Source organism: Microcaecilia unicolor, chromosome 3 (genome assembly GCF_901765095.1).
Source record: "Microcaecilia unicolor chromosome 3, aMicUni1.1, whole genome shotgun sequence".
In the NCBI taxonomy this organism is placed as follows: Eukaryota; Metazoa; Chordata; class Amphibia; order Gymnophiona; family Siphonopidae; genus Microcaecilia; species Microcaecilia unicolor.
The window spans coordinates 492,730,679-492,746,172 of NC_044033.1; the positions used below are offsets into that span (position 1 = coordinate 492,730,679).

Sequence of the window (15,494 nt, forward strand, 5' to 3'; positions counted from 1 at the left end):
CCATGGTCCTTCTCCAGGATTTTCATCCGTGAACACAGAAGAGAAATAATTGTTTAGCACGTTCGCTTTATCTTCATCACTCTCCACATAGCCATTCTCATTATCTTTCAATCTCGCAATTCCATTCCTATCTCTTCTTTCTTCAATATATCTGAAAAAGGTCTTGTCACCTCTCTTTACATCTTTAGTCATTTTTTCTTCCGCTGTTACGTCTGGGGAAGTGAGCCCTTGTGCCCCGGCTGAGCACGGCGAAGATGGAGCAGCACCGCACTCGGTCAGGCAGCCAGACAACCCCTAGCTTCACCTGGGAAGCGACCGCCATTCCCTGGGAGTTGAGCCCCCAGGTGCAGGCAGCCACCAGGACTTCTGGAACCGGCGGGGTGTACGGCCACCAACCAGACGGGCAGGGAAGCTGACACAGTCCAGGGACCAGGGAGACAGCAACACAGCAGAGTAGTCAGGAGTTAGTCCAAAGTCTGGGCAGGCAGCAACACAGCAGAGTAGTCAGGAAACAATCCAAGGGTCAGAACACAGGATCAAAAGATAACCGGCCGTAGAACACAGACGAGGACTGCGACCTCTACAGCAATAGAAGCCGAAGCATGGAAGGACTGGTGGCAGGGCTTTAAATAGTATAGGAATTAGGCTCAAATATGTGCAGCTGTTCCAAGATAGCTGCCCCCCATCAGAGGACATGCTCTATGCCCAAATATGGGCTTCCTTCCTGAAGCTGCCCAACTCCAAGATGGCCGCCACAACCTGAGACGCCTATCTCCAAGATGTCCGCCCTATCCTGGAGATACCCACATCCAAGATGGCCGCCGCATCCTTGAATGCCCATACCCTGCGCTAGCAGGCTGCACCTCTGGAGGAGTGTAACAGAGTGTAACATCCGCTCGTGCTTTCGTTAGCCGTATCTCCCTCTTCGCTTCTTTGAGTTTAATCCGATAATCTTTTCCGTGATCCTCTCTTTGCGTTCTTTTGTATTTCTTGAACAAAGCCTCTTTTGCTCTTATTTTTTCAGCTACTTGTTTGGAGAACCATGTAGGCTTCCTGCTTCTCTTGTTTTTGTTTACTTTCCTCACAAAAAGATCAGTCGCCATATTTATAGCAGCCTTTAGCTTGGACCACTGTTTTTCCACATCTCCTGTGCCTTCCCACGCCAATACCTCCTCCTTCAGGTTTTCCCCCATTTTATCAAAATCAGTACTTCTGAAATCCAGTACTCCGCCTTCGCCGTTATATCAAACCATATGGTGTGATGATCACTATTACATAGGTGGGCACCCACCTGGATATTGGAAACACTCCCCCCATTCGTGAGCACTAGATCCAGCATCAACCCTTCCCTCGTGAGTTCCGTCACCATTTGTCTGAGCAAGGCACTTTGACAGGCATCCACAATCTCCCTACTTCTTTCTGATTCCGCAGACGGGACGTTCCAATCCATGTCAGACAAATTGAAATCTCCCAACAGTAGCACCTCCCTTTCACACAGATCTTTTGAATATCTTCTATCAGATCCTTGTCTAACTTCTCAGTTTGCGCAGGAGGTCTGTAGATAATCCCAGTGTGGATACAGGTTCCGTCTTCTCTTTCCAGGACGATCCATAAAGCTTCTTCCTTTCCCCAGGTTCCCCGCAAGGAGCAGTTGCAAAGATTAGGACTTTACATCTGCTATGGATGTTGTTTAAAAATAAGACACAAAGTCAGTCTGTTGGCATTTTGGAAATTGTAATGCCAGCATGGTTTTAAGGTGAGGTGAAAGAGCCAGTAGAGCATCTTTTAAAGAATCTGAATTAAAAAACAAACAAAAAAAAACCCCCAGGAAACAGCATACATACAGGCAAGTTAGGTGCAAAGCAACTGATAAGGAAGGGAAGAAGAGAATTTGAAAAGAAGCTTGCCTTAGAGGCAAAATAATAAAACATCTTTCAGGTTCATTGGAAGCAGAAGAGCTGTGAGATGGTCGGGTTGGACCATTTGATAATCATGGGGGGGAAGGGGCATGTAGAGGTAAGGCCATAGCAGAGAGACTAAATTAATATTTTGCTTTAATCATTACTAAAGAAGATGTAGAGGGGGCCTATGCCTGAATTAGTATTCAGGTAGTGACAATTCGGAACAACTGAAACAAATCTCAGTAAACCTGGAATTAAGGCGAAATCTACAAACAAAAGAGTAGGAAATCACCTGGACTGGGTGTACACCCAGAGTACTAAAAGAACTCAAAATTGAAATTGCATGTCTACTATTAGTAAGCTATAATTCATCATTAATCATCTATGGCAGGGCTTGCCAGACAGGCTGCAGCTGAGGCTGCTGGGGACAAGTGGGTAGATGATGGGGAGCGGCTGAGGTTGTGGTTGCTGGGAGCAGGCAGGGTGTGTAGTCTCAGCATCTGTCCATTGCCCACCTTCCTATAGTAACAACGGTGTTAGCTTCATCTCATTGCCTTCCCACCCCATCAACTGCAGCCTAAAGCCTCTCCATCACCAGAGCGGCTGTGGCTGCTGGGGGTGGGTGATTGGCACCAAAATTCATCCTTTACTTTATGGGCACATCACCAAAACTCTTATCTCTTCCCATATCTTCTGTTTAGACTGCTGCAGTCTGTTCCCTACAGTCTGCTCCATCAACTTCCAGTGTTCACCAAAATCTATTCAAAACATAGGATTTACCTGTTACTTGAATAAGTAGCTTGCTGTACATCACCTTCAACATATTAGACTGGGTTATTGATAAATGTATATGAAAAAAATGTCAATTATTCCAAATCTGGCTCCTAGTTTTTTGGGCTAGTTCCTAGAACCTAAGAAAGTTTGTAGGCCTGATTTGGTACATTTTTTAACAAAGAATTCTAGGGGTAATCCAGGAAAGTACAGATCCAGAGAGCCTGATTTCAGTGCAGGGCAAAATAGTAGAAACTGAGAGACAATAAAACAACTAAACCCATAGAGAGACATGGTTTAATGGGACAAAACACGGATTTAGCTAAGGGATTTCTTGCCTCACCAATCAGTTATATAAAGGTGAGCCAGTTCATATGGTATATCTGGATGTTCAGAAAGCAGTTGACAAAGTCTCTCATGAGAGAATCCTGAGTAAATTAAAAGGCCACAGGTTAGGAGGCAATTTCCTGCTGTGGATTGGAAACTGGTTAAAGGATGGAAACAGAGTAGCGTTAAATGGCTGGTTTTCTCAGTTGAGTCATGAATAGTAGAATACCACATTGATCCATTGTAAAACAAAGAGGGTAAAAAAAAGGAACAAAAGAATCGATCTAACAATAATACAGGTGTTTCTGGTAAACCTCCCAGTTGGTTACCCTGGAGAGAAAAAGAGAGAAAATAAGTCATATACAGTGGGGGAAATAAGTATTTGATCCCTTGCTGATTTTGTAAGTTTGCCCACTGACAAAGACATGAGCAGCCCATAATTGAAGGGTAGGTTATTGGTAACAGTGAGAGATAGCACATCACAAATTAAATCCGGAAAATCACATTGTGGAAAGTATATGAATTTATTTGCATTCTGCAGAGGGAAATAAGTATTTAATCCCTCTGGCAAACAAGACCTAATACTTGGTGGCAAAACCCTTGTTGGCAAGCACAGCGGTCAGACGTCTTCTGTAGTTGATGATGAGGTTTGCACACATGTCAGGAGGAATTTTGGTCCACTCCTCTTTGCAGATCATCTCTAAATCATTAAGAGTTCTGGGCTGTCGCTTGGCAACTCGCAGCTTCAGCTCCCTCCATAAGTTTTCAATGGGATTAAGGTCTGGTGACTGGCTAGGCCACTCCATGACCCTAATGTGCTTCTTCCTGAGCCACTCCTTTGTTGCCTTGGCTGTATGTTTTGGGTCATTGTCGTGCTGGAAGACCCAGCCACGACCCATTTTTAAGGCCCTGGCGGAGGGAAGGAGGTTGTCACTCAGAATTGTACGGTACATGGCCCCATCCATTCTCCCATTGATGCGGTGAAGTAGTCCTGTGCCCTTAGCAGAGAAACACCCCCAAAACATAACATTTCCACCTCCATGCTTGACAGTGGGGACGGTGTTCTTTGGGTCATAGGCAGCATTTCTCTTCCTCCAAACACGGCGAGTTGAGTTCATGCCAAAGAGCTCAATTTTTGTCTCATCTGACCACAGCACCTTCTCCCAATCACTCTCGGCATCATCCAGGTGTTCACTGGCAAACTTCAGACGGGCCGTCACATGTGCCTTCTGGAGCAGGGGGACCTTGCGGGCACTGCAGGATTGCAATCCGTTATGTCGTAATGTGTTACCAATGGTTTTCGTGGTGACAGTGGTCCCAGCTGCCTTGAGATCATTGACAAGTTCCCCCCTTGTAGTTGTAGGCTGATTTCTAACCTTCCTCATGATCAAGGATACCCCACGAGGTGAGATTTTGCGTGGAGCCCCAGATCTTTGTCGATTGACAGTCATTTTGTACTTCTTCCATTTTCTTACTATGGCACCAACAGTTGTCTCCTTCTCGCCCAGCGTCTTACTGATGGTTTTGTAGCCCATTCCAGCCTTGTGCAGGTGTATGATCTTGTCCCTGACATCCTTAGACAGCTCCTTGCTCTTGGCCATTTTGTAGAGGTTAGAGTCTGACTGATTCACTGAGTCTGTGGATAGGTGTCTTTCATACAGGTGACCATTGCCGACAGCTGTCTGTCATGCAGGTAATGAGTTGATTTGGAGCATCTACCTGGTCTGTAGGGGCCAGATCTCTTACTGGTTGGTGGGGGATCAAATACTTATTTCCCTCTGCAGAATGCAAATAAATTCATATACTTTCCACAATGTGATTTTCCGGATTTAATTTGTGATGTGCTATCTCTCACTGTTACCAATAACCTACCCTTCAATTATGGGCTGCTCATGTCTTTGTCAGTGGGCAAACTTACAAAATCAGCAAGGGATCAAATACTTATTTCCCCCACTGTATGCACAATGAATTATGGGGCTAATGATTCTGGTACTTTAAGCAGGTAGAAGAAGGGACACCTACAAAGGATGGTGGGGAGAAGGAGATGTGATGCTGGAGCATGGAGCAAGGTGCTGGGAATAGACACAAGGCTTGGTATGGGATAAGGGGGCGATGCTGGCAGAGGAGTATATAAGGGGGTGATGCTGGGGGTAGGTACGAGAAGAGGGGCTGGGGAAAGTGCTGGTGCTGGAAAATGTGTGTGTTGGGCCATTAAATGGAATCTACCTAAAAAAAAAACCCAAAACACTTTTTACAACAGGAATACACTGAAGTTTCTCTTTTTCTGACTCTGAGAAAGCATCAAATTGCCTCAGAAGGAAGTGTCTAACATTACAAAGGATGTTAGGGCTTCTGATTGTAGGGATTTATGCTCCAATTGCATTATCTGCAGAGATCTGAAAATTCCTCTGGGCTTTGATCAGTAGGAAAAATTGATTCCCTTTTACAAAATGAAATCTTTTCCCCTATTTACTGCTATTGCAGCCCTCTTACTCCTCCCTTCCTTCGCATTGCCATGCTTCTCCTGGCCTGACTGTTCTGAAGAGGGCCCACCATCTCTTCTCCCTGCCCGGTTGTTCTTACCAGCAATTGTGTTTTCAATACTCTCTGATCATCTCTTTTGATTTAATTATATTTAATTTACTTTATGCGTTTTTCCATGAGAAGTCATTGCTTCTCAAACAAGAAAAAAAATTCATACAGTATAATAAAATATAAATTACAAGAAACTTCCCCCCCCCTTGCAAAATAAACACAGCTAATAAAATCACAAATAGTCGAGGATCATCCCCAAATGCTTGAATAAACAGCCAAATCTTTAATTATCTCCTGTTCTGGAAATACTTTATCTGCTCCTTCCTGGGAGTTTATTCAGTAAAACAGAGCCATTATAACTAAATGTACTGCTTCTAGTGAAAGACACACCCCTGTGAATGGTGGAAGCTGGGAAGTCTCTTTTTATGAGGAACACAAAGGCTTAGTCAGGCAGCACGATAAAAGCCTATTTGCAAGATACTGTGCTGACCTCTGTAAGCAGCCTGATGGACCAAGCAAAGAGCTTTTTAAAATATTTTTTCTGGAAAACATTGGCTGCCAGTGGAGTCTCTGTGACATGAGGGTGGTCACACAATTCCATCCTCCTCATACCCCCGTCAGGGGCCTTGTGGCACCATTCTGCACAAGCTGCAGGCGAGTAATATTTGCTTAGGAGAGACCAAAAAAAAAAAGAGAGAATTGCAGTAGTCTAAATGGCTGATCACCATCGACAACACCAACATGGTTAAGTTATCTGCATTCAAATGAACTTTGAGCTGTAGGATCATCCAGATCTGAGGAACGTGAACTTGCTATTTCAGATCCAGATGAGAGAATCCTACTTTACTTCCAGCAATATGAGCTGCTGACCTATAACACTAGGGCACCACTGGCCATATGGGTCTTCCTTGAGACCCATATGGCCAAGGATTTATCTATAGTCAAGTCTAAAGCATTATGCCTCAGCTACCTCAAGATCATTATTAAACATTTCTTTAGGGCCCCAACACTCTGATCATCCTTGCATAAATATAAATATACTAGTAAAAAAGGCCCGTTTCTGGAACGAATGAAACGGGCACTAGCAAGGTTTTCCTGGGAGTGTGTATGTTTGAGAGAGAGAGCCAGAGCGAATGTGCGGGTGTGTGACAGTGTGTGTGTGAGAATGAGAGTGTGTGACAGGGCCCCCTCCTCTGTTCCTAATGCCCCTCACCCCGTTCCCTCCCCTCCTTTTCCTCCTCCTTCCCACACTTTGGGTTCCTTAAGGCTTTCAAAAGTCTATGTACCCCCGTGTCCCTAACGCCCAGTATCCGGATACCCCACCGCTTTCCTCCTCACCCCTCCCCCAAGATGTAATACTTTCACGTCCTTCTTTTTTTTTTTTAAAGTGTCCTATCTACCCTGTGTACAAATGCCCGGCATTCAGATTGTGTTCCTCTTGTAAATTTTCATTTCTTTCATTCATTCAGAACTTGCCCCCCCCCCCCCCCCCCCCCCCCGGACACTTTTGGTTCCTTCAGTCTTTTAAAACTGTCCTGTGTACCCTGTGTGCTAATGGCCAGCATTGAGATTGTTTTCCTGTCCCAAATTTGCATGTCCTTTCAGTCATTCACAACTCCCCCCTTTCAGTCATTCACAACTCCCCCCCCCCCTTCTCCAGTTTAACACTTTAGTTTCCTTCAGTCTTTTAAAACTCCCCTATCTACCCTGTGTCCTAATGGCCAGCATTCAGATTGTTTTCCTTTCCCAAATGTTCATGTCCTTCAGAACCCCCCCTCCCCCCATTTAACACTTTGGGTTCCTTCAGTCTTTTAAAACTCTCCTATCAACCCTGTGTCCTAATGGCCAGCACTCATTGTTTTGCTTTGCCAAATTGTCTGTCACTGAGGTCACTGAGGTCAGTGCTTGCCTGCCTAGCAGACCACTTTCCGGCAGGCACGGGTCCCAAGCACATCCTGTTGGAGGTGAGAATTATTATATTGGAAATCAATGTATGCATCTAGCTTCTCCTACATCTGCATGCAACTATGGAATGCATTACCAAGTGCCATAAAAGCAACGCACGATTTGGCAACCTTCCGGAAATTATTAAAGACGAACCTGTTCAAAGAGACTTATCATTTGGACCCTTCTTAAATGAACTGACATCACAACTTTACCATAACAAGTCAACATTGAACTCTTTTTTAAATTTGTGTACTTTAATCTCATCGACATTATTGAATGTTTACATTATCCTTGTTCTCAAATACCTGAAATGAATTGTATATCTATTCATTTCTAATTTATATTTTCTGTACTTTAATTGCAATAAAACTCTGTATTTCTCATTCCGACAATGGCGATCGCCATTACGGCATAATGTAAGCCACATTGAGCCTGCAAAGAGGTGGGAAAATGTGGGATACAAATGCAGCAAATAAATAAATATAGAACTTCACATCAAATATGCTCATTTTCTGTGCCCTTGTAATTTGTAAATCACCGCGCTTTGCTAAAGCTACCACACTCCATAATCTACACTGGTTACCTATAAACAGCAGAAGTTTGTTAAAGCTATGTGCATTGGTCCATCCAATTTTATTTGGTATGTTACTGTCCTATATGAATGAACTCATTGATTTACCTCCACGCAATGCTTCCGTGTCATCCAGAGAATATCTCATTTTACATTTCCCCAGTTGTAGAAATGTATCTTACAAAACAATCCACAGTGCTAGCTGTTCTTATCAGTGCACCAAAATCTGGAATTCTCTTCCTTAACAAATTAAATATACTAATGATTGTGAGTTATTTTGTGATTTATTGAAAACTTACTTTTTTAGTTCAGTCTTTAACAATGTTAGAACTCATTGCTGAATGTTATTTAGGGGTATATTTACTAAGGTGCGTTAAACGCTACTGCGCCAATACATTCCTATGGGCGCGTTAGTGTTTAACTTGCATCAACCATTAACATGCGTTAAAAATGCTAACGAACCTATAGCGTGCCTTGGTAAACATACCCCTTAGTTTCTTATATTTCACTTCTTCCTAACGCCCCAACTGAATTTGCCCCATCACTTTATATATAATATTTCTATGATGTATTCTTTAAATGTAACTCTAATTTATTTCGTTTATGTTTGTATTGTAAGCCACATTGAACTTGAGTTCCACTTGGGCTAATGTGGGATAGAAATGCCATAAATAAATACATTTGATATACTAGTTTACCTTTATTATACAGGTACTTTCTCTGTCCCTTGTAGGCTCACAATCTGTTTCTGTACCTGGGGCAATGGAGAGTTAAGCAACTTGCCCAGAGCTGCAATGCAGGGCTGCCGAGAGACTGGGCCGGGCCCGGAGCAAGGCTGCTCCCGAGGCCTGCCCCCCCCCCCCCCCCCCCCCGAGGTCACCGCTCCTCCTCCCTCCACCCACCCCCCTCTGTCCGCCACCGGGCTGGGCCCTGCATTGAAATCACAGCGCCTCTCACCTCCGTGTGAAAGCGCTGCAGACAGCAGGGCAGCAGATCGCTTCCCTTCGGGCCTCCCTGTGTCCCGCCCTCACGGAAGTTACGTCAGACGAGAGCGGGACAAGGAGGGAAGGAGGTCCGAAGGGAGGCGATCTGCTGCCCTGCTGTCTGCAGCGCTTTCACACGGAGGTGAGAGGCGCTGTGATTTCAATGCAAGGGGCCAGGCCCGGTGGCAGATGATTGACAACGGAGGGCGGGTGGGACTGTGGCGCCGGGCCCCCCTTGGAGGCCCAGGCCCGGGGAATTTTGTCCCCCCTACCCCCCCCTCTCGGTGGCCCTGCTGCAATGGGAATTGAACTAAGTTCCCCAGGTTCTTGGCCCACCACTTTAACCATTAGACTACTCCCTCCTAACAGTTTCAGATGAGCTAATAGCCTGCCATAGCTGGTAGTGTTGAAAGCTACTGACAGGTTTAACTGGACCCAAAGGATATCGAAGCTCTATTTGGCATACTTTGTGAGAGTATCCACCATGGCCAGCAGAACAGGCCTACACACAAAACTGAATTGTGCTTGATTTAAATGGTTGGACCTCATCCAAGAAATCTGTCTGTTGGTATAAACTGCCTTCTCCTGTCACCTTCATTAGACACTGGTCTATAGGAAGCAATATCTTCCCAGTCACTGTGCCTCCTCCTTGTAATTGCTCTTTTAAAATGTCCAGTTACCGAACCCTTAGAAATAAATAAACAATAGTTCAAAAAATGGAAGTATTTGTCCCCATTACACAGTGAGCACGCTGGTAGCAAATATATTTGGAATGCTTCTGACTTAACCTGCCCTGAATTCTTAAGTTTCCAAGCAAATAATGGTTGTAACTTGTAAGATAACACCACATAGCTCTGGCAGTGAAACCACCCTGCCATCCTCATTCACACACACACATAAAGCTATACCAGAATCTGTGCCCATCAACTCCATTATCGCTGTTGTCCATGATTCTTCAGTTCTGTCAAAAGCTAAGCAAAGATGATCAATCTTGCTTTCAAAAAAGAGCCAAAAATCATCATTTCATGTCAAAGTGCCACTTCAAACAAATGTGCTGGTTGTAAGGTTATTTATAAGTAATCACCGTGCAGCCAGGGGCTGTGTACAATAGTAAATAACTGATAAAGTCAACTGAAAATGGATGTTTCAGGGAGGCTGGTATGTGACGAGGGGCTCAGATGACTGCATTTCAGAGGCGTTCTGCCAGAATTGGAGTGGCCATGACATGATGCTTCCTGTATATTTGCTGTAGTGCTGTCCTAACCAATACTATGTCAATTTATTCTGATCAATGACACATATTAACAGGGCCATACTTCATCTGGGCATTCTGCCAGCAGTACAGCTGGATCTGCCAAACATTTAGGTTTTTAAAATGTTTGTATTTTTCTTCCTGCTTTTCAGACATTTTCATCAACTTTCTGGATGGGTAATGTTTACACTGCTGATTATTTTCCTTTAACCTCAGGCGGAATGGAGCATAGCACAATTAAGCAATATAGGCATGGTGCATAATCAGGGCTTTTTTTGAGGGGGTACTGAGTACCGGCACCTTTTCCATTGTCTGCTAAAATTGACCCATGGTCCCCAAGTTTTAATGAAAAATCTCAGGCTCTACATACTAATTCTGCAGTGTTATAGATTCTGTGACTGGTTGCAGGGTGCCTGGCTATTGTGGGGTGGGTCTCTCAGTGATCACCCCACCCGTGAAGGGTGGCCTGGCATTTGAGTACTGGCACCTTTTTCGCGAGAAAAAACACACTGTGCATAATAGAAATCATTCTCCCTGTGATCTGTGTGATGTTTCTTTCTTTTATAGATGGGAAACTATTTGGTTCGGAGAGCCCACCAAGGTGAATTCCCCTCAGGCTCGCCAATTCTCACCCTGTATCAAAGAGATAAACTTTCCCACTAACTTGATTCGTTTGGAAATCAACAGTTCTTTGCTGGACTATTACACTGAATTGGATGCAGTAGTACTCCATGGTGTGAAAGAGAGACCTGTGCTTTCACTTAAGACTGCCGTCATCCATATGAATGACTTGGATGAGGAGGACTGTGAAGAAAAAGAGGGATGTGGTGTGGGAAGCCTCAACAGACAGTTCGGTAGCACTGGCCTGAAGGAATGGACAAATAATGGATATTTTGATAAGCTGCCTTATGAGGTAGGAAACAAAGCATTATATACTGTGTATTATAGACGAGAAGCATCAAACATTGTGGCAGGGAAACCCAGCCAAAAGTTGAAAAGAAAGTTTTACACTTGTGCAGCGCTGTGGAGTCAGTACACCAAACCTTTGACTCCAACTCCTCTATTTTTCTACTGCCCGACTCATACTGCAGCTCCGACTTGACTCCTACTTATATTAGGCTTTATATATTTTCTTTCTGGATCTAAAATACTGGTAAAAATTAACTTTCTTAGCATCAGCTCCACTGTTCTGAACCAGTGGGTGTTATCCCTTCCTACCAGCAGGTGGAGGTAGTGAAAACTGAATTCTGCCAGTGAGGTCACCAGCATAAGCTAAGCTGCTCCCTGGAACAATCCATTATTTTTCTTTACGTTCAGCAAGTGATAGGTTATGATAGGTTATGCTGATAGTGCTGTTGTCCCTGGTCTAGCTCCCCCACTCTGCTGGCCTTGGCTTCACTGTGTGGTTGAGCCTAATTTCTGTTCATAGGTTGTAATCTCAGGACTGTACCTAGTTGAGCTTGGAGCTTGGCTCCAAGGACACCAGTCAGACTTCTTAGTGCCACTGTATGAGGCTTTGGCTTGGTCCTGCTGGACCTTGCCCGAGGAGTGCTGGTCCCCATCCCCCCACCATCTTGCCCATTCACTCTGTTTTGGTGTAATCTCCCCCCTCCCCCCCGCTGCCCTCAGCTTCCAGGCTTTCCAAAGGGCTTGCTTTGGCAGCACATATACCAAAAAAAAAAAAAAAATTCAGTTGGCCTGGCTATTTTATGCCCTTTGTCAGGGGCTTATCTTATGGTAAAGAACTAAGTAGGACATTTCTCTCCACGTGCACCCAGAGAGAGCTGGGGACAACAGAGGTGCCGGAGCCCTGGGCCAAGGTAGGCTGGGGCAGTCTTATAGGCCTGTGTGTATTTGCTATGTTGTAGAGACTTATGGCAGCACACGCTTTGTAGCCTTCAGAGCCAGCAACTGAGCAGGGATAATAGGTTATTTTTATAGTGTGTAAATGTGGTCTCATTCAGTCTGTCTGTCTTTTCTCTCGGTGAGCATTTTACATGTGCTATTCCCTTCTCCCCTTCAGCACAAATGGATATATTTCTCATGGTGTACCTACCAAGGCACTTTGACAGAATCTTCTCTCTCAATTCACTCAGACTGGGAGGACAAATTCCTGGTCATGTGATGGACTTTTTCATTCCTGTCCACTCCAGTTCCCTTTGCAGGGGGAGATCCATAGATGCCCTGGTGGTTTTTTTGCACCAGAGCTTGATCTAGATTGTTAAGAAGGCCCTGCACAGGTCCCTTCTTGGGACTAATCATAACCCTTTCCTTAACCCTCATCCTCTTGGTGGGGGCCCCAAGGGGATAGACGGTAGCCCCATTTTGGGGTCTCAACGCTGTAGAATGTATCTGGTCATTCCGGAGAGGGAGCGGAGGAGGACTCGGAGGTCCTCTTGGGTCCCAGTCCTCCGTGGATTCCGGTTCCAAGAACCCTTCCCGTCTGGAGGCTTGCGAGGAGCATCCCATGAGTTCCAGCCCTTGTGTCATAAGGTGCTGCCTCGTCTCTTAGATAAGGTTGGCTATGCATAAGCCTCCCACAGCTGGGCCCTGAAGCATTTCCCGCTCCATAAGGTCTTCATCCACTTGATGATGGCAGAGTAGGAGTCCCTGGATAGTCCCTTCTGGGTCGCTTGGCTCTTGCTTGTCTCTCTGCGTTAGCTGAGGAGGTGGAGAAGCCTTCCTGAAGGTGGACACCCTGGTTATGGTGGTCACAAGGGTGACTGCTGTACCTATCCAAGGGGGCTCGGCCCTTAGGGAGCGCCATGAAAAGTATGTGGACCAGTAGCTCCAAGTGGCCTTTCGGGGTGCCCAACATTCAGGCTGATATTTGTGGGAGTTAGCATAGTTCCATGCTGTATTTGTTCCAGCAGTTGCTGGGTCCCTGGCGTCTTCTCACCTGGAGTCTGGGTTGTTCTTTTTGGGCAGACATCCTATACCATCTGGTCCATCTGACTTCCTTCTCAGTGGCAGCGTCGAGGGTTGCCATTGCTTGTGGCTTTGCCACTGGGTGCAGATGCAGCTTCAGCTGGTCCTTAAGAGGTGCTTGCTCTTTGGTAATGACTTGGAGAATTTGGTAAAGAATATGGGAAAGGTGTGGCTCTCCATCTCCCTGAGCTGTGGCAAGGGTACACAGTGATCCTTGGCCTCAAGGAGGTGTGATATTTGAGGTCCACTCGGTGCCTTTCAGCCCAAGTGGGGAGGGGAACTGCAGAGTAGATCCTTCAAGCAGGGGTCCTTTTGAGGCCGCAAGTGAGCTGGGCCCCCAGATCTCTCTGGTGGGACCACAGCTGCTCAGCTTGCTCAGTGAGAGTGTGCCGGGTCCCAAGTTGTTTATGGCAATTGAGAGGCAATGGTTAGAGAAGCACAGATTTTCCCCTGCAATGGCTTCAACCCTGCTTCACTCCAGGAAGTCCTCTATGTCTCAGGGTTATGTCAGAATCTGGTGTGTGTTTGTGTCCTGTGTGGGGAGCAGTCCCTATCTTCCTGGAGGGCTCAGGTTCCCGATGTTCTGGGTTTTCTGCAGAAGGGCCTGGAACAAGTGCTGGTCTTGAGCTCCCTGAGAGTCCAGGTGGCTGTAATGTCTAGCTTTTGGGGGGAAGGTGAAGGGCATCTCTCTGGCTCTGCATAGAGAAGTAGCTCAGTTTCTGAAGGGGGTGGCATATCTGCAGCCCTCTCTTCTTCCTTTGTTTCTTGGGATCTCAATCTGGACCTGCGGGCATAGTCCGAGGCTCCATTCAAACCACTTCCCTTTTCTTCCATCTAGAATCATACCCTCAAGGCAGTATTTTTGGTGGCTATCACCTCTGCTAGAAGGTTTCAGAATTGTAGGCCCTGTCATGTCAAGATCCCAAACTCTCCTTGGAGGATGCTGTGTCCTTACGCATGGTATCATCCTTTCTTCCCAAAGTGTGGTGTCTCTGTTCCATGTGAATCAGGAGGTTTGCTTGCATTCCTCTGTGGCACAGGGATCATCGCCGGAGGATTGGATTCTTCACAAGCTGGACATCCGGAGGACACTGTTCAGGTATCTCAAGGAGACAAACAAATTTCATCTGTTGAACCACCTCTTTGTACTTTTCCATGGCCCTCAGAGGCCTTCATTGTGAGGTGGATTAATGTGGCTTTTGAGTCTGCTTACATCAGCAAGAATCGTCTGGTGCCACTCTACTAGGGCACAGACCACTTCCAGGGTGGAGGCCTGGGTGGTATCCCCTGAGGAGATCTGTAGGGTGGCAACTTTATCGTTGCTTCATTCCTTTGCTAAGTACTACAGATTGGACATGCTGGCCAGAGCCCGCTCAGACTTTGGCAGAGCCATCATTCGGAGGGCTTTGTCTTTCCCGGCCTAATAGATCTGCTTCAGTACATCCCATTGATTCAGAACAGTGGAGCTGATGCTAAGAAAAGAGAAATTAAATCTTACTGGACAATTTTCTTTCTTTAGTCAGCAAAACTGTTCTGAAGTCCTGCCCTTGGAAGACTTCTGCCCAGGGTTCTGGCTGTGCTCTGTTCTTCTTTTTCAGTGCTTCAAAAAAAAGTTTTTTTCATTTTGTGATTGTCAGTCATATGGAGTTCCCATGATATGGCTATATCCTGGTATATGAAACTTTTCCCTTGTCCCATCCCCCTCCAGCTCCCTCTACCCCTCCTCCAATACTCATCTACCCCTTGCTCATACCTCTCCTACTCCCTTTACCTTTCTCCATCTTTACCTACCTATCTCTTTTATTATTCTGCTATAATTAACCTATATTTTATCTATCAATACTCTGTAATCCATATTATTATGTAAGCCGCATTGAACCTGCTTTGAGTGGGAAAGCGCGGGGTACAAATGTAATAATAAATAAATATGCAGGGTAGTGAGTGCCACTGTATGGTGTTTTGCTCACTTGATTATCATTGCAGCTGAAGTGGTTGATGGGGTATGGGTGTGTTACAAATAAACCTCCTGCTGCTTGGGCAGATGGATACTGGATTGTTCCAGGGAGCACCTTTTAGCTTATGCTGGTGATGTCACTGGCAGAATTCAGTTTCTCTACCTCCACCTGCTGGTAGGAAGGGATAACACCCATTGGTTCAGAACAGTGTCATCAACTAAACAAAAGAAAATTTTCAGGTAAGACATAATTTCTCCTTATATTTACCAGTACTTTAGATCTAGGATAAAGCTATGTATATATAATGCTTTTTTATTTTGAAAC

The 15,494-nt window shown here is 45.4% G+C and overlaps 1 protein-coding gene across 2 annotated transcripts in view; it reads left to right on the forward strand.

Moving 5' to 3' along the window:
* FBXL4 (F-box and leucine rich repeat protein 4) overlaps window positions 1-15,494 on the forward strand; it is an 83,895-nt gene that overhangs the window by 16,194 nt on the left and 52,207 nt on the right. For both annotated transcript variants that reach the window (XM_030199081.1, XM_030199082.1), the window contains exon 3: window positions 10,855-11,200. In XM_030199081.1, coding sequence (XP_030054941.1) covers window positions 10,855-11,200 — 346 coding nt within the window. The remainder of the gene's footprint in view (window positions 1-10,854; window positions 11,201-15,494) is intronic.